The sequence below is a fragment of the Vidua chalybeata genome, chromosome 3, assembly GCF_026979565.1.
Source record: "Vidua chalybeata isolate OUT-0048 chromosome 3, bVidCha1 merged haplotype, whole genome shotgun sequence".
NCBI classification, from domain to species: domain Eukaryota; kingdom Metazoa; phylum Chordata; class Aves; order Passeriformes; family Viduidae; genus Vidua; species Vidua chalybeata.
In genome coordinates this window covers 91267433-91292991 of record NC_071532.1, presented here as the reverse complement: position 1 = coordinate 91292991, position 25559 = coordinate 91267433, and the positions used below count along the sequence as shown (strand labels likewise).

Here is a 25559-nt window from a genome sequence, read left to right as displayed (position 1 = left end):
TCTGTATCTTGAAAATGACAGTAATATGAGAGCTCTCTGAACTAATTTTTTTTCCATGAAGTTACTCCACTAATTTCACAATTTTTAATTTGCACCATATTAAACCCTAGGGAGTTCCACAAAACATCTGAGAACATTTTAAACTGACTGAGCACAATCACACCAGTTATAACAATGGACTGTCTTAATCTTAGAAAACTTTGTGAGCTAGTAACCACTAATGGTTGTGAGATCTTGATTTCTATATGACATCTGATACGTAGAAGTCATGACCATTAATTTTAAAAATACTGTAATCGTAAACTTCCTTAAAAAATGCCTACAAAACAACTAGTGATTTCCTAAATCTGTTAATGCAGTATTATTTTGACATGGGTCTGTAGATACAACAATTTTATTAATTGCAAACTCTAATGGATCTGCAATTGATAATAATAGGAGTGGAGGGACAAACCAAAAAACACGTTATGTGCCTTGTTTCTGCCTGTCCAATAGCAAATGGGTAGCAGAATAAAATAAATAATGAATAAATAAACCAATAAATAAACCTACAAAGTTTACAGCAATACTTCTACCAATACCTCCTCTGACATTTTACTAGTTGTTACCAAAGGCTGTATTCAGGTTGTATTCTGTATTTATTCCCCAGAGTTTAGTAAATTACTGTGTAGGTTTTATGGTTTTGTGGGTTTTGTGAGTTTGGTTTGTGCTTCTTTTGGTTTCTGTTTGGTCTGGATTTTTTAAATGCCACTACCATTTTTGTTTTTCTGAGTGAAAAGTTTGCAATAACCAGGATTTAGAGGTTCAATGTGCAAGAAGTAGAGTCGGTTCTACTGCTACCTAAAAAAAACAAACCAAACTAATCATTAGAAAATGGAAATAAATACAATAGAAAAGCAAACAAAAAAACCCAGACAAAAAACTCCAAGCAGTATATTTTTCTTGCATTTGTCATTCACACCAGTAGTCCAGGAAAAAAAAAATTAAACCTACAAAAACCTGTGTTTTAGAATAACTAAATTCTGAATTGATCATGAGTTTCACGAACAACAGCTTGAAATAACTAAGCCTACAAGGAACATATTTTCTCTTTTCTTCCCACTTATGCTCCCTTATCTCTCACACAGACCATAGCACACACAACCCAAACAGAAAGTCAAATTCTTATAATGTAGAGCTCTACATTATAATATCTTTAAAGCTCTACATATCTTTAAAGAAAAAGATTTAAGTTTTTTGTTGGTTATTATCTAAGTATAAAAAATAACCAAAAGAAGATTTGAGGGGCAGCTAAATCCCTAAAATGACTTTGAAGTGCTGAGTATGACCTAAGCACTGAAAAAAACATCTCTGCTCTCATAAACCTTTTAAAAGGTGATTATGACATTTAATTTTGCAAATCATGCAACAGAGAATAATATTTTAACTTTTGTTTTATTCTCAATTTTCTTTTAAAAGCTACATTTTAAACACGAATGAAACCCACAATTGACAAGCATGCATTAAGCTAAGAGAAGTAATCTTTAGAATTTGCAGTTGTCATAGAATTCTGGTGAGGCTCCCAGAAAACTAATTATCTGCAAAAAGACTGAGCTCCACTATACCCCACCACATACTCCACTATACATATTCTACCACATTCAGGGTCGGGGGGGGTTCTTCTTTCATTTAAAGAATTCTTTTGCTAAATAAGCTATTTTGCATGAAGATTTCATCATGATTAAAGTCAGAAAAAAACAACCAACCAAATAAAAGCACACACTACAACAACCCAATGCTGGAAAAGCTTTTTCTTTGTCCAGGTGAAGATTGATCAAACAAGCAGCACTTATTCCAATATGTTCCACTTTCTTTTACTGAATCACTGTTGCCATTTGCTTTACCGAAGAGCTAACTTGACAGCATTGAAGATAACTGCAGTATCCTACAGCCGTCCAATCACTCACTGCTTAACTAATTTTTCCCCAAAATGCACCTTCTCAGTACGTTATTACAATTGACATTTTAAATACAAATATGCAGAATAAGATTTTAAAGCCCAAGAAGTTATTAGTTAAAAACCAACCAACCAACCAACCAAACAAACAAAAACAACAAAAAAACCCAAACCAAAACAACAAAAAAAACCTCCCAAAAAAAACCCAAAACCAAAAAGCCCTGCAGTTTCTTTGTTAGAGCCAAGCTGCATTGGAAGGTAAAAACCCAGGCAGGCACAAATCTAATTTCTAGTCAGTTTAGGAGACTTCTTCACTTACAAGGTACCCACAGTCACCCAAGAAATTCAAAGAGGATGATTGTGCAAGTTTTCCTCTGCTGCCACCAGGAAGACACACATGCAGTATACATTAAATTCGCTGCATCTTCTAAGAAGTCAGCAAAATTTCACACATTTTGCAGCAGAGATACCAGTTTTTTCACAAGTTTTGGCTTCGAAAACCAGTTTTTCATCTCAAAACAGAAATGGGAGAGCCTGACCCACTCTGTTTTAGAAAGTTTCATGACTTCTCTCCAGCCTCCAAAATGAAAGATTTCCAAAGAACCAAAGAACTCAAATATGTAGAAAAATCAAAACTTATCTAATAAGATAGCATTCTCAAACTATGTTTCAAGTAAGAAGGATTTTCATTGAGATGAAGCACATATTTCTACTAAAGGTCCTTTCAGTTCAAATGCTGACTTTCTGTAAAGCTGGGTACATGGTCTAAATCTTAGATTAAGAAGCAGACACAAATCCTGAGAAGAATATAGGCATGGAACCTAGGAATATAAGGACGGGATCAAGAAACCAAAGGAAGGCACAGCTGGAGCTGAATCTGGCAAGGGATGTGTACAATATGAACAGCTTCTGCAGGTGTGTTAGTCAGAAAAAGAAGACAAAGGAAACTGTACTTCCCCAATAAATCAAGAATCGCACAATCATTTAGGTTGGAAAGGTCCTCTAAGATCATGCAATCCAACTCTTAAACTGATCCATCTCAACTAGACCACTGCACTAAGTACCATACCCAGTGATTTCCTAACACTTCCAGGGTGACTCCACCATCTCCTTGGGTAGTCCAGTCTAATGTTTAACCACCCTTTCCCTGAAAAAATTCTTCCTGAGGACATGGAGGAGACTGAGCTACTCGATGACTTTCTTTGTCTCTGTTTTCACTGGCCAGTGCTCTTCCCTCATCTTTCAAGTCCCTGAACCTCAAAGCAATATTTTGACCTCTGCAAGATGCTTGATACAGATTTCCTCGCTTCTAATTTGGAAAGATGTGGGTTTGATGGATGGACCAGTCAATGGAGAACAACTTGGGCGGATAGCTGCATCCAAAGATGGTGGCCAACAGCTTACTGTCCAAATAGAAATTAATCACAAGAGGTGCCCCTCATGGGTGATATCAGGACTGATACTGCTCAATACTTTTATTAAGGACATATGTGATCAAGTGCAGCCTCAGCGGGTGAGTTTTGTAGTTGATACTCTTGACAGAAGGGGTGTCATCCAGAATGATGTTGTCAGGGTTGACAAATAGGCCCATGGAAACCTCATGAAATTCAATCAGGCCAAGTACAAGGTCCTGCAACTCGGTCACAGGGCATGATATCTAGCTGACTGATATCAGCGCATGCTAGAGAATGAATGGATTGAGAACAGCCCTGTGAAAAGGGATCCAGGAATAATCATGAATAAGATGCCTAGATGCCTGTAAGTACACATTGCCTAGATGTGAGCAGGCAATGTGCACTTACAGGCCAGAATGCCACGCATATCCTGAGCTACATCAAACACAGTGTGACCAGCAGGGTGAGGCAGGGGACTATCCCCTTCTACTCTGGTCTTGTAAGACCCCAACCAGAATGCAGCGTCCAGGTCTGGAGGCCCCAGCTCAAGAACATCATAGATCTCTTAGAGCAGGTCCAGGGGCAGGCCATAAAACACCTTTCCTGTTAAGAAAGGCTGAGAGAATTTGAGTTGCTCACCACCAAGAAGGTTCCAGGCCAAACCCACTGGGGCCTTTCAATACCTAAAATTATAGGAATGATGGAGAGAAACTTTTTAAGAAGGTCTGAAGTGTTAGGGAGAGTGACAAGGTTTTAAAGCATTTTGTAGATTTAGATTAGACATAAGAACATCTTTTACAAGATTATGGTGCAACACTAGAACAGGTTGCTCAGGGAAGTTGTGGATGTCCCATTGTTGGAAGTATTCAAGGTCAGGTTTGACTGGGCTTTGAGCAATCTGATCTAGAAAAAGATGTCCCTGCTCATTGCAGGTGGTTGGAACTAGAGGGTCTTTAAAGCTCCTTCCAAACCAAACTATTTTATGATTAAAATGCTCAACTGACAGACAGCTAAGGTAGTCCTTCAAATTGCAAAGTCAAGGCAAACAGACACTTCTGCTTTGAGATTATTTCTCTAATGTTAACACAGGCCTCTAACGTTAATTGGCTTTTGAAATATTTAATGATTATAGCTCTGTATCCAGCTATCACAAATTTAGGGAGCTAGTCAGGCAAGGGTCACCCTAGCTGCTGGGTAGTACATGTACCAGGCAAGGATTTCACAGTCAACAGTTCTCTGGAGACTTCTAATGAAAACTTTGATTAAAACTGGCAATTTTGAAAACTAAAGCTGTAGTGGAAGTAACTGTTTTATGCATGCCGTGATTTATGACTGTGAAGCCCTCTAATCCAGTAATGCAATCCTCAGTAACAGACCATACGCTTTGTAAAGGGCTTGCAAGGCCTCAGGACTGATTCTTGCTACAGTCAGGTTCACCCTGCATGAAATTCTCAAACTTGCCTGCAGCTTTGCTTTACTTCATTTAGCTGCAATAGCAATTTCTCTAATTGACTGGCTGTCTAAGGCTAATTTGGTTTCTTTTATTTTTGCCTTCTTTTTTTTCTGATAGTACAACCAGAGTTTTAAATTAATAGCCCTAGCAAACAGTCTATGCAGAATGAAGGATTTTGCAACTGGCACAATGACATAGTTCAGAGAAATACAAGCCTGCTTTGAGTCTTTGAGAAGTAGAGATAAAGGATACAGTCCAGGATAAAAGATACAGGGAAGTACATGTACAGGAACAGTAAGAGATGAGACAAAGACTTGGCATTAGAGAGCCCACAGCTATGAACAACTCACTCATAGTCAAATACAGAAATGCAGATCCAGACAAAACTGGATTTATGAGTAACAAAAAAACAAAAGAGTAGTAGCTAACATGCATGGGACACCATATTAAGTATGGATAAGATGTGGAACTGCAGACTATGGAAGAAAGAGAAAACATATAAAATCATTTTAAATAAGAGGAACCTCAAGTGCATCCTAAACTGATGAATCCAAACATCAACTAGGGGACTGAGATGAGCATAGGAAGGATAAGTATTATACTAGAAAAAAGAGCAGAAACCAGTAATTGTTTGTGCAACTATAACTACCCACTCGTTCTTTTTTCCTTTTCTGTAAAAATTTCATCTCAACTAAGAATGAGTAGATACTCAAGACTGATTACTGTAACAATTTTGGATTTCCATAGATACACAGAGAAAGAATGCTGACTCTTTCCCCATAAATAAGATTTTTGTGTATCCAAAACTGCTGCTTTAACCTTCTTGTGACTTCAGGTTTACAACCCACCAATACAACACAGATGTGCCTTGCGTTGTTAAGCAAGTTTAAGAAAGGCACAGATCTAATATAGTCAAGGAGATTGTGTGGCCTTCCATGCCTCCATAGCCCTTTTGAAGTCAATCCTATAAACCAGCTTCAAAGAACCTTAAGGCAAGATTTCTCTAAAGTATTCCATGCATAAATAATTCTAGAAATGTTTTAGGAAGTCTTCCACTATATATAAGATAAAAGATTTCAAAGTGTTAAAGGATACAAATACAAAATAGAGAGTTAACAAGTACCCTAAATGGTTTTGCAGACTCATTTATAGCAACACATATATCTAATGAACTTAATGAGATTACTTGGGTGAATAAACAGTATTTAGATATTCAATACACAAAGTAGTCCAATAGATAGTACAAATACATGGAGGTGAGGATCATGTGATAGCAAGATCATCACCTTAGTAAAACTTTAGACATGTCTGTTTTGATGAGTATATTTTGTTGCAAACTTCCATCTATCTGCCTTATTATCTGAACTGCAAAAGGAAAGCTTGAAAAGTTATGCAAATGAAACCTTCAATATATGGGAAGGATATAAAAAACAAAGTAATTCAAAGTGCAATTATTAATGGTTTAGTTATACAAGAGGTGATGAAAAGCAAGGTATGTGACTTTATTTATATGCTAACTATCCATCTAACACAGCAAATTATACAACCTTTAATTAATCAGGATAACAGCTGCTGAATACAGTAACATAGCAAATCCAACTTCCTATTTTCTATCCTAATAACCCAGAAATACTGATTCAACCCAGCATCACACAACACCTCCGGCCAGTTTAAAAGAATAAAAATCTGGAAACAAGGATTCCACATGAGATCGAGATTTTTAAATCTTCTCTTATTTTTACAAAAAAAAAAAAAAAAAAAAAAAAAAAAAAAAAAAAAAAAAAGACATACAATCCCTAAGTCATCTTTGCCATTGGAGGAAGATTCATAATAAATAAAAAGTAGTTATCAACAGTAGCTCTTAGTAAGCTGCAGAGACTTTTCTATAAAGGCAGAAATATACTTTTGATAATAAAAAGTGATCCTACTTTAAGTTAAGAAAAATAGATAACAAAAAAATATAAGCAATATAAAGACTGCAGCAAACCAGAACTGGTATGGCTGGAAATGCATTTTTATTATCTGAGAGTTGAAAAGCCCATTACAACTTCCCCTACTTTGTGCCAGCCAAAGGAAAAAACAACTTTCTTTACAAATAAGGCCAGAAATGAATCAAGTCATAGTCAGATTCACTAAAATCTGGGTAAGTGACAGTTGTATTTAATCTGGGACCATCTGAAGATAAGTTAGCACTACCAAGTATATCCAGTAATGAAGAAATTAGGATTTAACTTTTCAACCAAATAGATAAAGGCATCAAAAATCTCCTGTGAGTAGTTTAGCAATATGCACAACAAGATGTTGGCAGTATTTTGAGTTCCACATTGGTAAAAAGGAAAAAGCTAAGCCCAGAGCTGAAAGTTTAGGCAAAATGGAGTTTGAACAGAAAACAGGTTTCTTCTTTAACTATTGGCATGCTCATATTTGGCACATCAGTTGCTGTTTACAATAAATACAGAGTGAGTAGGGAAGGACACAGGCTGCTTAGCTAAAATTCTATCAACAGCAAATCTGCATGGCTATGAATGAAAAGTTATTCCACCAAATCCCATTTGGCTGTAAAATTGAACAAACAAAAATGCCAACTCTGTTAAGTCACATTGCATGGCTTGTTCCAGAAAAGCACTTGGAGAAGAGACAAATTCCTTAAATTCCTTATATAGATAATTTGTTTTAAAAAGAATAAAAAAAATCCAACACAATTTTAGAATTATGGAAGTTTTGATCTTGTTTGCTTATCAAACTATTTCAGCTTAAAGAGAACATATTTTAACTTAAAATTTTAAAGTCCAGATAGAAGGACTAGAGCGTTTTGAACAGGAGAGGCAAAGCTAGTCTCTTTCTATTAATTTTTGCTTATTTTGGGGGTTTTCTTTGTTTGTTTGGGGTTCTTTTTTTAAGCTACCTACAACATTGATCTGTGGGATTTTTAGATCACACTGCACATTTGTACTGGTTCTAGCTATGACAGAATTAAATTTCTTCATCAGAGCTAGAATGGAGTTTTGAAATTGTGAGCAAAACAGTTTTTACAACACAGGGATGTTTCAGAAATTGCTCAGCAGAGTCAAGGCTTTTCTGTCCTGTCAACAACTAGGCTGGAAGTGCACAAGATATTGGGAGGGAACACAGCTGGGACAGCTGACCCCAGCTGACCAAAGGACTATTTCTATACCATATGGTGTCATGCTCAGCAATCAAACGGGCAGGGTTGGAGTCTGGCTAGAGCTGCCATTGCTCAGGGATGTTTGGAGTGATGGCATTTGTTTTCCTCAATAACCATTGACGTGATGGAGCTCTGCTTTTGTGGAGATGTCTGAACACCTGCCTGCCAATAGGAAGCAATGAATAAAATCCTTACTTTGCTTTGCTTGCACATGGAGATTTTGCTATAACTATTAAACTGTCTTTATCTCAACCCACACATTTTTTCACTTTTATCTTCCCAATTCTCTCCTGCATACCACTGTCCTGTCAGGCTGGTGAGTGAGTGGTTGCATGGTGCTCAGCTGCCCCCTGGGGCTAAATCACAACAATAACCTTAATACTCATTCAGATGAGGCAATGACTTCACTTAGATAATTGTGACATTTCAAACAACTCTTGAAGTGTTTTTTCACAAGTTAATATTAGTCATACGAACACACATCAATGAAGACAGACAAGAAAGAACATGAAACGGGATATTTATATCAGCACAGTTGGGATTATGATCTCTCAGGATGTAGCAGCAGCATGAAACCACTGTAGTAAGTTCTTTAGGCTACACAGAAAGAGAAGCAATCCTGTTACAACACTGATTTTCCACTCCTGTTTTCTATGCTAGAACGTGCTGTTCTGGTTTAGGACTGACACTTTATAGTAGCAGAGGACCAACTCCTTAATATTTCCCTCTAGTAAGCCCACTTTTACCAAAACATTTTCCTTTTGGGTTTGTGATATCAGATAGTAGCAGAAGTAAGAATTTTGTGGAGGGAGGCTACAAGTCCACAAAATCATTACAAGGTACGAACCACCAACAGCATGTTTGTTACTGATTTACGTACCAAGAACAAAAATCACAGTAGCTCTTACATGGATCAGTAAGTCACCAGAAGGCACAAAATAATCCCAGAATCAGAGGCATCCAAAAAGACAGTTCCAAGAACTTATCTTAAAACATGTAATTGCTTTTGCAAGGGCTACCAGCCACAGGAAGGATGTCTTTCCCTCATTAAAGATCGAGCTGGAAAGATTGAGCCTGTGTGAAAGCTGGAAAGCAGAACACAGCTGATCGACGTTACAAATTGACTAACATGATGGTCATAACTTAAAATAAAAGTCCTTCTTCCTTTAGATATAAAAATCAGGGGTTGATAATGAAACCTGCAACATTTAATTTAACTTTTTGGACAATTCAAGTAGGGTGTATTCCATCACAATTTTCAGTGCAGTGTCTTTTTTTTCTAGGAAAGAATTTCCTAGAACTTCTTCTTGGGAAATTTCTGCCCTTGGACATTTTAAGGAAATAGCATTCCAGATTTCTTATTCCTGGTCCTTTGAATATTGCTGAAATTCAACATTTAAGTGAAAAGAATTTCACTCCTTTAACTCATTCATACACTTCAGAACATAAGCAGAATATTTTACCTATCTCTCCTCACAAATACAGTGTTTCATTTTTCAGAAGTTTTCTGAATATATGTAGAATTAAAAATTATTTTCTTTATTTGATATTGTTAAAAATATTTTGTTACCTAAATCATTTATATTCTAGATTAGGTAGCAGAGATCTTACAGAACAGGCTCACAGCCCTGCTAGACCTCTTTTGCCTTGAGATTTTGCTGCTACTAATTATGGCATGGTGTGATACATGAAATATCAGGGGATGTTTTTCAACTGCATTATGATTTCTTTCCTGTATGTCATCATTTACAGTCATTCATATGATATCATTACAAAAAGATGTTATTTTAAAGAAAAATTGCTAAAGAAAAAAAAAATACCCAAACATTTTCCTTTATAAGAACTGCAGTTGACAAAGGAAATCTATACTTAAATTCATTCTCAGAAAACAATCACTTTGACTCTAGAGAGGTACAAGTACAAATTTCAGCCTTAAAAAAAGTCCTTTTCCATTCATTCTCTCCTTTCACTATTTAAAGTTTTTTGTTTACTTCATCATGTGCATACACCAACACATATTGATAAAAGGTTCAACAAACATCTCAGTTTGAAAAGAACAGACTACAAAAATAGCAAGAGATATGTAACTAAAAATAGAAAAATAGAAATGTATCAGCCTATTAAAAGGTCTTATAGCAAATTACACTAACAGAAAAAACTGTCAGTATTACAACAGCAGCAGCATTTTACTACAGCATTAATGTTAGTAAAGTTTTCTTACCAAAGAAAAGCTAAGAAAAAGGCAGTTTGTACCTTTAACATTAAAAAGATTTAACTCATATAATTTACACTGCTTCTTTACAGGTTTGGGCGTGACAAACTGAATCTTTCCCAAAACCCACACAAGAGAATATAGAACAAACTGCCTAACTCTCAATTTCATTGTTAGATACTCATTAGACTATTTTGGAGCTTTTCTGACCTGGATATACTAATCCACAGATGTTCACAAGTCATGCACAGTTTCACATCACTGGAACAATCAAAATTGTTCCAATGATTGAATCTGCTAACGGAAGGGCTCCCTGCCCATGGTGGTGATGAGGTTTTGAGATAGATGATTTTTTACAATTTTTTCCAATCTTCTATGATTCTATGAAAATTTAGTATTTTCTGATAGATAAAAGAGCACCCATGACTAAACCACAGAGATTAACTGGCAATGGTTGAAGATTCAGGAGACTACTCATCTCACACTGAATAGCAGGGAATCATTATGCATACAAGTTGTCATAAAGTTGGTATTATCTTGCCAGTTTAGTTTCCTACTGAGAACTTGAAATATTTGCCTCAGATTATTCATTGGATTATTCATCCATTCCCAGATTCATCATTGTATCAGTTTTTTGAGAGAACTGCATGGCCATTAACCAGACTCATGGACAACAAGTAGGAAGCAGTTCAAGCACTGACCAAATGACAAGCAAAATTTTACTCTTAAAATTGAGTGCAGAAAAGGTACTCTCGTACTTGAGGGAGGGAAACAAGCAAAACCCAAAAAACATTAGCTTGAGTCCAGAAGTCCATTATCTTCACTTGGGTCCATGTTAACTGGAAAAAGTGACAGTGTTGGGAAAATTACCTTGGCAAACTTACAGAATCATACTAAGTTGGTAGGGGAAATTTTTCAATTTTTTTGTGTATTTATATAGCCAAAAGTATTGAGTAATAAAAAAAAAAAAACCAAAACACAACAACAAAAATCAAACTAAACAAAAAAAAAATCAAACACAAAACAAAAACCAACCAAAACAAGACCATCCCATATCACATAACAGATACTCCAGAAGAACAAGACCTGCAAGAGGTGAAAAAGCCAAAAAATTTCTTCAAAGGCTAAACAACATGGAAGTGCATCACTGCTTTCTGCTGTTGATGTCAAAAGGAATTTAAAAAGAAGCTTTGGGAAGGTGCATAAGGGAGGATGAGGTGACTGACAATATAAATGTTAATGCTGGATGTGAGCAGAAAGCTTTGAGAAACCAAAGAACAAAAGAAAAAAGAAAATATGGCCTGCAGGCAAGTAGATCAGAAGGACTTTCTTCATGAGCAAGAACAGCTTTCTTGTCTGGCAAGGAACAGCTGCTGCTGTAGAACAGAGGTTGAGGAAAGGTATGGACAAACACCAAGTCCAGTATATCTGGCATGTTGTTTAAACACTGTTCACCAATTCTACACTACAAAATATGTTTAGAAACAACAAAAACAACCACATATAGACACACACACACACAAAAAACCCCAAGAGAAAACAAGCCCCTAAAGAAAACAAAACAAACAAAACAAAACAAACCCCCTCCACTAAACAAACAAACAAAAAACCCTCAAAAAACAAATACAGCCTACCAACCAAAAAAGACTCTTAAAATCCTTAAAATGAACCAAGCATTGCTAGCGGTAGATGGCATCTTAATGTTTAGTAACAGACACTAGTGTATCCAAATATAAGCTAAACCCCATGATATTTCATTTTATGTTGATGACTAGGAACACACTGTGAAATGAGTTTTGTACTTTCTCTAATTTTTTTCCACTTGACAGTTGGATTCTCTGAAAGGCAGGCCATGGTACTTTAATAGAAGAAAGACCATCAAATTATAAATATGCATGGCAGTTCAGATACTGCTGTAATTTAAAGAGCATTTGTCTCTATTGCCAAACATAACCAAGTTTTCTGCATGGGAGGAATACTTCTGACTTTCCAAAGAAAACTACTACAATGATACAGGAATGCTGATTTTTTAATTCTGTGTGTAGCCCTCAAAGAACCTTTTTAAAAAATGGCTTGTTAACTTCAGTCTAGAAAAGTAGGAATTAAGCTGATTTTACCAGGAAATTAAGCAAAATTGCACAAGTCCAGGTACTTTGTTTTCTCCTTCTACAGTCCCTGCAAAGCCTAAACCTATTTCCTATGATTTCATTCATTTCATTATAAAAAATATATTACAGAAAGAGGAGCTATCCCTCAATTCTCCAATTCCATTGCTAAAAAATTATGTTTATATATGAAAGGGTGATTGTAATGGTTAATAAATAAATCATTTAACCATTTAAGCAGACTTGTTGCAGTGTGATGCCACCTTGGAAGTATTTGGGCTTAGCCCAGGTGTGTCAATCACTCCTCCTTTCCCCACCCTGACCCCTGCTGAGCACTGTCAGTCACACCTGGAATTCCAGAAAGGCGTTGAGTAATTGGGCAGATTCAAAAGATACCCTCCACCTCTGGGGGGCACTGGGCCATCCAGGTGTCCTTTGTCCCTTGAGACCTCCTCTCCCATACCTGATTGGTGGGCTCCCTATCCCTTCCCTCCTCCCCTCTCCCGGGTGAAAGGACGGACAACCACGTGGTCCAGGAGTTCTCTTAGAGCTGTTGCTGTATTCAGAGGCCTGTGGGCCAGAATAAAAACTCTGGATTAAACCCTCCATCAGAACTGACTCCTTTCCTTCACCATAGCCTTAAAGGCTTCTCCGGCAGCAGGAAACCTGAGGAAGCAGACCCTCTACGAGAGGAAGCTCCATCCCGCCGGCACCAGAGCTCCGGCATGTCTGGACTTGTCTCCATGTGCCCAGCTGCAACATCCAGCTAGCCAAAAGTGTCTCTGGGGTCAAACACCACAGTGGCCACCATTTGGTTCGGCAGCAGGGCCAGACAAGCCAAGGCACGTCCTGTCCTCGATATTGGTAACACCAATACTGACTTATGCTATAAACTGAACTTACTACTTCTGAAATTCATAGTTCTTTTTACTGATATAATCAGATGTTTGAAACTTCCACAGATAATTTTATTTCTAGAAAGTAAGAACAGTTCCACCAGTTTCCACCAGTACCAGAACTTAGAGAGCTGATGTGATCACTGAGAAAAATTAAAGTATTATTGGTTAAAAATCTCAGAAACACACATATAAATCTGGTGAAAGAATGATCCAGTAAAGAAACCTACATCTCAGCCTAAGAATTCAGTAACTGCCCAACTACATCAGTGTTGCTAAACTCTCAGGTCTACTGCCACAAAGATCTGATTTAGTTAATGTTAATATCCACATGGTATATGGTTGACACCAGGCTAAGTCATGTAAATACCAGCAATATTCAAAGACTTACAATGCCATAATGTGGTTTCACTAGCTTCATTCTTATTTCTACATTTTAAAAACACAAAGGATCCAGTTATGTCATTGCTGCACAGGAACTGAGGTCATAAATGAAGAATATACTAAGTAAAAGGCACACGTCAGAATCATAGTCCAGGGATGAGGATGTAATGTTCTCTCTCTTATAGAGATACTGGGTATAACTTCAGAGGCCATTCGATCACCATTGAAGTGGTTCACTTGCCTTGTTTACTGGTTTAGTGCCCTACTGAGTTTTTCAAACTCTGCATGCTGAACCCATAATATCCCAAACTCTCAGCTGGCTGCAGCATTCAGTAGCACTTCAATGCTCCCCTTGCTTCCAACTGAGCAGCAATTCACTTACTCAAGAGAAGAATGAAAGAACTGGCCAAAACCAGGGATAGTCATATAGTTTAGGAAGGCAAACTAACCAGGGATGGGTAGCTGGCAGAGTGATTATAAAGACTTCTACTGACTGGTAATATCTGGTCTGTATTCCCCCATCCTAGACGAATTTAACACCTGTCTTAAAATCACATGTGACACAGAAGCCAGAAGATGTCACTATTAAAAACAGGTAGTCCAGGGAACAGTTATGGAAGTTCTTAAACCATGGGGCAAATCAGCTGGCTTTTGCTGCAGAAATCACTCCAAGCCTTCACAAAAAAACACCTAACCCTTCACTGCTACAATTCCTTCTAGAACCATCAGTACCCACTGTCTGTCTCTAGACTGAAATGCTGGCACTTGAGTGACATTCACCAATTTTTCCAGAGCTGGAGGTCACATTTTGATGTCAATTTAAAGTTCATTGACAGTGCCAGGTTTACAGCCCTAAATCTGAAAGGGGGCAGTGTTGTTTAACCAGAAAGTGGTGCTGTCTGTCACTGTTAATTACAGCTCTTCCTGATGGGGTTTTTACAAGAAAGTAGGCCAGCAGGAAGTGTCATTATATTACAGCCTGTAGCTCCATGCATGTGTTCCTAACTTGACAGTCAAGAGATGTCCTTTAGCCTTTTTCACTGTGCTCTTCAATATGAAAAACAAACTGCTCAGATTGCATAAAAGGATAAAATATGCTATTGCATGCATCTCATAAGAGAGAATAATAGAGGTGCGTAGAAAGCTTCCTATTGAAGCAATACAACAAAAACAGTTCCTGGTGTGTTCATGATTTCTGATGTTCCTTTTCAATTTACCTAGTAAAGTTTATAAAAGCTATGGCAATGGAACTAAGTCTTCTCACAGCCCCCATATTAGTTAAAAAATAAGAGACTGATTAGCTGACTTACCAGGTGTTAAGGCTTTGAGGGACAAAGGAAGGGGGGAATAGCTACCAAGGAGAGACATACTGTGAGCTACCCACCCAGAGAAAAAGCTCAAAACAAAGAAGTTTGTGCTACTCATGACACCTCCTTTGCCTCTTTCACACTTACGTAATCCCCTCAATATGCATACTGAATTCAAGAAGAGACTTTAAAAAACACTATCATTTCAAAACATTAATGAGATGTGAAAGAAAGATATATCTCAATAGGGAGTAGATTTTGTCACTGTCAAGAAAGGAAGGTAAAGTTTCAACAGTCCTAGAAAAACATGATCAAAGCTCACCAAGCATCTGAAGCTACCTGTGGTCTCTAAGGTACTGTGATTTTCTCTATAGTGGTGACCAGTGTAATGGATTTACACACTTGCAAATTCTCTTCCTAGTAAAGAGCTACCATCAAACCATACTACTTTCTACATTCAGTTCCACATCAACTGCATCATAAAAACATTTCAGGCACTTAACTGATTGTAGGAAAATTTTTCAGAATAAACACTATCAGTCAAGGATTAGATATGTGAAACCATAGAAAAAATAACTTGGAGTTTGAGAAGTAAGCTGAAAATGAGCCTTCTTCAAATATAAGTATTAGAAGCCCTGCATTTTCCATGAATAAATAAATTTTAAAAAGCAATAAAAAAATCCAAACATACACAGAACTCCAAAACAACCAAAGCAACACCACACACTCAGTTTGAAAACAATCCTGAATTACACCCAAAACACTCTTATAATCCAACAAGCGACTTAATATCACTGTACGTGTTAACTTTCCCCAACAAAAGCTGCAGTTCTCATAAAATCATTTCCTTAATACTTTGAGCTGTACAAAAGGTATCATTCCTGTTTAATGAGTATAATTCTTGGTAGACACTAGAAATGCTTGGCCTTATTTCTAACAAGAACTTCAGTCTTCACTGCAGTCTTCACTGCAGTCTTCACTGTAGTCTTACACCTTCCACAGACTAAGTTTCAACTGCTTTTTTGTTTTTAATTTTATATATATATTTTTATTGTTGTCTTTTTAATTTTCCACAATGAGAAGATTAGTGATTCATTTTCACGACCATTTAGGCCCCATATCTCATCTCATTTTTATCATTACACCCCTTAAGTTAGATATTGCCTAAAGATGCTTCAAAAATAAAATTTAGGAAATAATAAGAAAACCATTTAAATTAATCTATCTCTGAATCCAGCTTTGGAGACCTAACAAATTTCATTTAAAAATCCAATCAGAAACTGCAGTTTAGTTTATTTAATTTAAATAATCAGTTTAAATTAAATTAAAAATTCAAAACTATGTCCATAATAAAATAGCATTTTAAAGATGCTACAAAATATACCCCACAGTTAATGCAATACCAGCTGATTACTCAAATCGCAAAAAGAATTGAAACATCACATTTCAAAATGAAAAGCATGTATTAAGTATAGTGAACACCCAGTAGGAAGAGTTCTTACCTTCATAGATAGCTTTGAAGCCTTGGGCACTGACAGCAAAATCTGTGGTGAAACAGAGGGTGAGGATAGATCCTGTGCTCACAATAGATGATGGAAGCTGAAATCCAGATAACCTGTGCAATAAAAAGGCAGAAGTTACTAACACTTTTTATAATAAAGCCCATCAGTAGATGTGATGAGCATTATGATAAACATAACGTTTTTACATTTCCTATATTAACACATCTATGTGCTCCCCAGAAAACAGTGAAAGAAAGACCTGTTTGTACCTACTGAAGACTTTTTTTTGTGTTAGGACTTATTTTAAGATGAAGACAGGTAAATTTAGGACACCTAGAAGTAGATACTCAAGTCTTGACTCACTCAGAGATATTTCCTACAATTTGACGTAGCTTAGACTGTCCTGTCTATCCTCAAGGTGCTGCTTCAGAAAAACCATGAGAAAAACCATGGATGTCATATGCTCAGTGTGATAAACATTAACTGCCTAGAAAACAAACAAACCACCACACTTCCATTTAAGAGCTTCAGAAAAAATTACCTTACATTTCCCCTCTTACTAGTAGTCTTACCTTTACATAAAAAATGGAATTTTGGATAATCTATAATTGCATTTCAATATTGATTATAAGACAATTTCCCAAAATCTGGATATTTTTGAGGGTAAAACTGACTGAAGAAAAATGTTTAGATCCTTTATTGAAACATCACTAAACACAATTTGTTAGACCTGGCAGATACTAGTGAGATGATTTTTTAATGATTAATTTCTCATAAGTAAGATATATGATGCCATTACTGTCTCACAAAAAAAAAAAAAAAAAAAAAAAAAAAAAAAAAAAACCTATATTGGTAGCTTAGTTGATCACTAGTTAATTTCTGTGTCATCCAAGAGGGATATGTGATTGAGTATGTATAGGATAACCCTGCCAGAAAACCAGCTTTTGTTCTCGTTTCACCCTGAAAGAGCTTCTTAGACATTGAAACAGATCATTAAAAACCACAAATAAACAAACACAAAAAGCCCACCAAAAGAAGTCTTTTTTTAAGATCTAGGTGGTTAAAACAATCCATGTCTTAAAAAAAAAAAAAAAAAGCAAGCAAAAAAACCATCTCGTCTCTTCAATTTATGGTACAATAAAGTTATAATTCATTAACAGACCAATGTCACTGAACTACTGAACTAGATGTTCTTTGCAAAATTAGGTTTATTAAAGACCACTTGCATATATTAAAACACATAGGAGGAATTCCATGCTTCAATTGCACCAGTCAGGTGGTTCCCCATCTCTTGCCAATTTTGAGCTTTGAAAAACAAATAGAAGAGATCAAAGCAAGAGCTTTAAATACAGATAAAAGCATACAGTCAAGGCAACATAAGTCATCAAAAAGCTTTCTGTCATTTTTTCCTTTCATTTTAAACAACATTTTCTCCCATATGGTAATTAGCTGTTTACTCTAATCTTTTTACCTTCTATGTACTTGTCAACCTAATATTCCTATTCTTTTCCACCTCATTTACTCTAATTCCAGAAATAAACAGGTTGATTTTCCCCTTAGTCTTCAAACTACAGAACTACCATAAGCCTTGCCACATCTTATGTTCATGCTTTTTTATGGTCTCTCACCTTCACTAGACGTTGCAGTTTTTAGGGAAATGTGCCTCTTGTTCTATTTAATAAATTAGAGTGGTTATCTCTTCTGGCCTACATCTGGAGTGTACTCTCTGACAGTTCATTTTTAAATTAGGTATGTATTTTCTGATCTTACTTATATGTTTTGCTCTTCTTTGAGAAATTATTCAAAGACTTCTTGTTTTAAGGGATGGGCTTTGGAGTTTTTTTGGATAGCACTACAAGTATTTACTGCATCTAACATTTCTTGCTAAATTACAGGAAACTAGCATGCATTGTAGGGGAAGAAAGGAAAATCAGCTTGAGTCAGAAGCAGCTAGCCTCAACATTTCATACTGCATGGGAGAACTAAAAAAAGACCCCACAATAAAAAGACCAAAAAAAAAAAATGTTATATCAGTGCAGAACTACAAAGCTTTTGCTCCCTCATTCCTGTTTTCTCTGCTTGGTCTGGATTTGGTTAATATAAATGAATTTATCTGAGCTGTGAGTGGACATCCTGAATTCTTGGTATGATTTCTACACCAACCTGCTTTGATTCTGCTATAATAAGTGTCACTCATATAATATGGATTCTTAGGAGCCAAATACTAGAAGATCATTCTTTAGGCTGACATTGCAATTCACATTAAAGGAAGACAAATACATTCTTTTATACCCTAAGTTAGTGCACTTAAAGGTTTTGCAGACTTACAAGTGTGAGAGACTAGAATGTTAATGGTTAATGACTTAAAACATTTTTGCCATTTGTGGAGGCAGCAGGGTGCTTTGCCAGGACAGGTTTTCACACCCACCTATCCAAGGGGGGCAAGGAGTTATGTGTGTGCTGGGTTTTGAGCCAGGTAAGGGAGAAGCAGGTAAGAAGCAGACCCTGCAGAGGCAGGGCAGTACTCTTTACTGTTAATGTCCTCCTGTTTCAGAACTGGCTCAGTTGTAAAACTGCCCCTCATCTACCTTCGATGAGGAAGGCATTGGAAATTTGCATTTACAGGGGATGTTCATACATAGGTCTGAAGGCATTCGTCCCTTCAGATTTGGCATAATCTGGCCCAACCATAACTGGCCCAACCACGCTGGCATGAGAGGCAATGTCTTGGAAGATGTCATAAACCTACGGCTCCAGAAGCATGTCCAGACTCAGTTCTGGGGGCTTCCACCAGAGGACTGTGAGAGACCCACGGTGCTGCTACAGTGTAAAATGCCCATCCTTAGGGGTGGTACCTGGGCTAAAGCTGAAGTTGAGTTAACCCACTGAGTTCGTGCTTCATGGGCTCTCCCCACCTACTACAGATCACGATGGCAACCATGACTCTGACCAAGACACAGACAATCAAGTCTCATTGCTGGATCCATGGGCAGTGGTATCTTTCTACTTTTATCCTGTCCTTCTCTCTTTCTTTTCCATATACGTTTCTAAATTGTTTATTTTATGCCTTTACAATGCTATGTTACTAAAGATAATAACAGTCAAAAGGGCTACACACCTGCTTTCCTTTGCAACACAATTGTTCCAAAATAAACATACACATATAAACATCAGTCATTTAGTTTTGCTTAACTCTAACCTCCCCCAAGGTTTCTATTAATAAGGAACTGGGTTACCCTTATCTTCTGGGGTGGGTTGTAACTATAGGAAAAGGCAAATACGCGAGGAAACTTCAAGTACATCAACTTGAAATGTACTTTATCAAGATCTTTAAATTGCACTAATACAAAAAACATTTACAGAAAATCTTTAATAGAAAAATTCAGCAGAGTACCCAGGTGCTTCTATGTCTTGCCTGCCTGGCCATCCCTAGTCAGCTGTGCTCAGGCAAAAGGGCAGGGGCAACAGTGGTGGCAGCTTCCCCTTCCTGGTGCCCCGCACAAAGAGAGGTGTTAAATAGCGCCACGGCGGCCGCTGCTGCCCCTGCAGTGGTGGTGGGGCTGCCTGGCTGGCAGCGGAAGCAGGACAAGTGATTCCTGGATGCAGAACTTAGACAACATGGACTTCTCGGCTCTGTGAGATTTTGCAAAAATCTTTAAATTAGTGGAACTTATTAGGGTTACAAGCAGCAGTTTTTCTTCTGGTCAGAGAAGAGAAGGAAGTGAAGACATGTGAGGGAAAACAACATGGCAACACCAAGGTCAGTGGAAAAAAGAGGGAGGGGGAGAAGCTGTTTCAAGCATTGGAGCTGAGATTCTTCAACAAGCTGTGGTGAGGATTATGGTAAAACAAACTGTTCCCGTGTAATGCATGAAGTCCACAGGGAATGCAGAAATGCACTCACAGCCTGTAGGAAAAGCGCTCATGCCAGAGGGGGTGCATGACAGAGAAAGCTGTGGTCTAGTGGGAGACCGGACGAGGGAGAGACGGCTTCTGCTCCCAGAGATAGAGAGCCCTTGCTTCCAAACTAGAGCAGAGTATCCTTAAAAGACTGCACCCTCTGGATGAGTGACCCATGCCAGAACAGTTTTGGGATGACTGTTTGCCCATGGGAGGGACCCCACAGCATAGCAGAAAACCACGGCATAACAGAAAAAAGACTTCTCTCCCTGGACAAGCAGAAGATCTTGACTGACGAACTCATCAAAACCCCCATACCGTGTCTCCCTGCGCTGTCAGTGGGAAGGAGGGAGGGTCTGAGGGGGGACAAAAGGTGTTTTAAAGGCTTATTTTATTTCTCATTATCCTCTTCTGACTCTGTTTAAGTAAATAAATTTACTTTACACCTTTAAATTTGAACCTGTATTGCTCTTAGTGGTTTTATTCTCCCAATGCTTAACTCATGAGTCCTTCATTTTTTTCCTTCATTTTTTTCTCTCCTGCCCAACTGTAGCAGGAGAGGGTAAGTGAAGCACTTCCATGGGTGCCTGGCATTTGACCAGTGTCACACCACAGCACCTACTAACAGAAGTGGGGGAGAAAATAAGTCAGAAATGTTCCTGGGTCAGGAGATCACAGACAAGGAGATCAGTTACTAATTATTGTCATGAGCCAAATAGATTTGATTTGGGAAAAATTAGTTTATTTTATTCCCAATTAAAATATGTTTGGACTCTGAGAAACAAAGGTAGATTAATCAAAACCCTTTCTCCCCAGGTTCAACTTTATTCCTCCCTTCCCAACTCCTCCACTTCTTCCTTTAGCTAGCATAGCGAATGGGGCTTGGTCTCATCCACAGCTGCTCTGCAGCTTTTGCCACCTCACAGTTTTACCTTGCTCCAGCATGGGCTTTCCACAGGCTGTGGTTTCTTCAGGAAACATCCTCCTCTTGCTCCACCATGGCCTCTTCCACAGGCCACCGGGGGAATCTCTGCTCTGGTGCCTGCGGCACCTCCTCCCCCAACTTCTCGCACCTTGGAGGTCTCACAGCTGTTTCTCTCACTTGTTTTTCCCTTCTTGTTCTCTATGGTGTTTTCTCTCCTTTCTTGTATGTGTTTCCCGAGGTGCCCCCGCCTCAGCCATGGCTCAGCCACACCCTGCAAAGGGCAGTTGGATCCAGCTGGAGCCGGCTGTGTCCCACTGGGGCAGCCCCAGCGTCCCCTCCCGGAGCCCCCGCAGCCCTCGCTGGGAGCCTGGGCACCCGCAACCTGTACAGGCTCTGTGATACAAGCAGAGAACACTTCAGTGCACCTCAATTTATGAATTAAAAAGTCAAATAATTAATATGCTATCTTACTAATTAATAATCAGATTCAGTTTGAACTACCTGAATATCTGGACAGAAGGGAAGTGACAGCAGTTATTTACAAGAAGGTGGTAACTCCAATTATTCCACAGAAAACAGCAGCAGTGCTATGACAGCACATTTACAGGACGTATATCCATAACGTGACCTTTTACAAAGCCACTGGTTGTCAGCAAGAAGAAGAGTTACCCACAGGGTAAGACACCAAATGGTATTTAAAGCCAGAAGATCAGCACAGCCATTCCAAAATACCAGGCTTTTACCTGCCACATGTGAAATCACAGAAGCCTTACCTTAATAATTTATATCCATTCTGTTGCCTAAAGGAAGTTGAGATTTAAAACCTGAGACAGCATCTCATACATAAAGGGAGCAGATGAAGCTACTATAAGATTAGTACAAGATCCATGATTTATAATTGATTTTCTATCACAGAAGATAAATATATATTTAATTTCTTTTTAATCCCACTGCTCCCAGATTCAAATTTTTTCTTTCAGTCACAGAAAAACAGAAGATACAGACAGCAAATAAATTGCAGGAATTATAACATTGCAGGAATTATAACATTATTAGAATATCCTGATTTAGGGCAAATTTGGAAGGAAACTCCAAAAGGGGGCCCACTAGAAAGCAGATTCAAGTGGCCTCTCCCCCAGCTGGTAGGAGAAAAGATTTCCTTGGAGAAAAGTGGAAAAAAAAATAACAAGCAAAGTATTCACAAGCATAAGAAATGAATAATATTAAAAAATAAAACTTCTCACTGTTCTGAAGAGATGGCCAATTCAGAAAGTTCTTGTCATGGGGTGTAACTTGGCTTGCTTAGTCTCTTATCAGTCCCTCTGGTGCTGGAAGATGCCATATCCTAGGCCCTGGTGGGCCACAGGCATGAGCTCCAGGTGTTTTTCTGGGTTTTCAGTCCAGAGCAGGCTAGAACAGTTCCAAAAACACCCACAGTCCAGGGAACTTCTCTGCCTCAGCTAGCTAAAAACTAACCAAAAAGCAAAGGAGAGCTCTCTCCTGCTGTCTGTCTGTGCTGCAGACAGCACAGCCCAGGAAAAGGAATATGGAGGAGTGAGTGCAGTTTCTGAAAACAAACTTCATGCTTCTTCTCTCCCCACCCTTTGCTCTTGGAACCTGTCTTAAAGGTGCAAAATTTATTTCTGGGCTAAACAAATGAATGAGGATACAAATCAGCATCATATAGTCACCCTAGAACATAGAGGTAGGTTCCTTTTTATCCAAACTCACCAAGTTCACTCAATAAGCAGAAATAAGCTACAAGCTGAATGCTCTTGATGTATTTGGCCTCGAGGAAAAGCAGTTGGTTTCTCTAGGTGCCACCAAAGAGCCTTGGCAGCAAAGGCGCACATCTGCTGTGGGAAGCCCTGATGGTGCACAGCAGCCTGTGACCACAGGTCCATGATTCCCTAAGGGAGCAGGAGCACATGGCATGACCTGTCCAATGCCAAACCGGCACACAGTCAGGAGGGGAACTGAAGAGATGGCAGGTCCCAGGCGTGGGAGGTGGGCCAGAGGCTTCCAGGGGTGCAGCTGCTGGCAAAGGCGAGGTCACCAGCAGGTTCCAGTGGCTCTAGCCCGGTGGGACAACATGGGGAGAGAGCAATTGCCAGAGCACTGGCTGCTGGTGGATGCGCCTAGTCCTTACCTATGCAAAGAAGGACTTGCCTAATGGGAAATCACAGCACTTCCCCACAGTCATAGGCACCAACAGAGGAAAACAGCTGGTTCATGTCTCAGGTGCCTGGCAGTCACTAGGACGGGTGGGTGACTGCTGAATAAATGAACCAGTGGGCCACAGCACTGTGCTATGGCCATGCAGATGTGCTTTCTATTTTCTTGCTATTTCTACCTACTGTATACAAAATGCAGCCACATAAATAATTTCATATGTCACTGTGCTAAATGACATGGAAAGAAAACATCAGCTAATATTTGATAAACTGGATAAAAACAAATCAATACTGTAGAGTGTCAAAAATCAAAGTGATACCGTAACCATTACTGCCAGAGGACTAAAATGAATGTTTTACCTTTAAAAGAAGTAAATTATTTCACTTACTATAAAACTAATGACTTTTTGTACTTGAGAAAAACAGATGAAAATTCTAAGTCATGTATTCCAGGTTACTTGACTACATAACCATAAATTGAGTCAGGAAAACAATGATCTTTCAGGGATTTTGTCACCCATGCTTTGTCAAACAGTTTAAGATATGTTCTTAGAAAACATTTGCACTAGTCATTTTAAACTTTATTGTGTGAGTTATGTCTGTTTACTTTCACATATAGATGTCACATCAGTCATCTTTTTGGAAAGTGTGACCTATTAATCCACATGAGTGTATATATGTATCTGTTATTTTACATAACTTTATTTGTGAAGCCAGCTTGCCTTTCCTACATCAGAAGGCTTTAGAGAGAATGCCACATCAGGCTGGGAAAAATTTTGCATCAACAAACCATTGTTTCAACTTCAGAATAAATGAGGATTAGCTTTATTTGAAGCTTTGTTCTACAAATCCATTATAAAACATCCATAACACCGTAAATTATATTCTTGCTCCCACTTGTGAGTTTGGAAATGAAAAATGTACAGAATTCTTCAGTTGGAAAAAAAAAAAGAAACCCAAAACAAACAAAACCACAAAAACAAACAAACAAACAAACAAACAAACAAATTAAAAAAAAAAAAAAACACCAAAGAAACAAACTGGAACTCACAAACCCTCAAAACCCCATCAAAGGAAAACAAATTGCATTTTATGCCTCTACTAAATCAGGGGGAAAGTCTGTGAAGAGGACTCTTTTTACAGGCCAGGTATTAATAACTGTAAGATCACCTACATTTCCACTTCTCTAGGTTCACTATATATTAGCGTATCATGGCACCTCTATGAAAAACAGTGGCACGAAGTCAGTGTAAACAGAATAACAACAAGTGGCTTAGAAACCTTGCAACATGCAAAAATTGTCTGAAAGGGGGAAATACATCAATTTCTAGAGCTTCTTTTAACGTTTTTACAAATTGGATTACAGTAGTATTGCCAGCTGAAAAATCCCCTACTCCAGCCTTTTTTGGTAGTTCCACTTTAGGCAAAGGCCTTAAGGCAAAAGATAATATGCTAGCAAATATTTGAATAGATACAAATAGCATGTTTGTCCCTAGCAGCAATAAGGAGATACCTAAAAACACGTTACTGTCCAAATATGAGTATATTTAACAAACAGTTTATATAGTGTTCAGTGTTCCTTCTATAAGGAAGACTGAATATCTCTGTCCAGAACTTTATTCTAGAAATATGCGGAGCTGCAAATACGGCTTATGATACACCGGAAAAATTGGAATACTGACATGGCTTTGCAGATTTTCGTTATCTGTTTCGCCCAGGCTAGATGATCTGGTTTTTTTTCTTATTGCTCTATAAAAAATACATGCTAATGATTGAAATCTTTAAAAAAATTATGGAGAACATTCAGATCACAGTTCAATCCAGTATTTGATTTCAATGCAGTACTTGAAAGAGGCTTATAAGAAAGGTGGGGACAGACTTCCTAGTAAGGCACATTGCAATAGGACAAGGGGCTATGGTTTTAAACTTAAGGAGGGTAGATTTAAACTAGATACAAGGAAGAAGTTTTTTATTTTGAGGATGGTGAAACACTGGAACAGTTGCCCAGAGAGGTGATGCCTCATCCCTGAAAACATAGAAACATTCAAGTTCAGGTTGGATAGTGCTCTGAGAAATGGGATAGAGTTTAAGATGTCACTGCTCATGCAGGGGGCATTGGACAGGATGACCTTTAAAGGCCCCTTCCAACCTAAAGTATTCTGTGATTTTAGGAATTTAAGTACATTGCAACTTGTAGACAGATCC

At 38.1% G+C, this 25559-nt stretch overlaps 1 protein-coding gene across 1 annotated transcript in view; it reads right to left on the bottom strand.

Annotated features, from left to right (window-relative positions):
• The window catches only part of CSMD1 (CUB and Sushi multiple domains 1), a 1092714-nt gene that overhangs the window by 742254 nt on the left and 324901 nt on the right, over positions 1–25559 (bottom strand). Inside the window, exon 3 of the mRNA XM_053939637.1 lies at positions 16356–16468. Within this exon, the coding sequence (XP_053795612.1) occupies positions 16356–16468 (113 nt within the window). The remainder of the gene's footprint in view (positions 1–16355; positions 16469–25559) is intronic.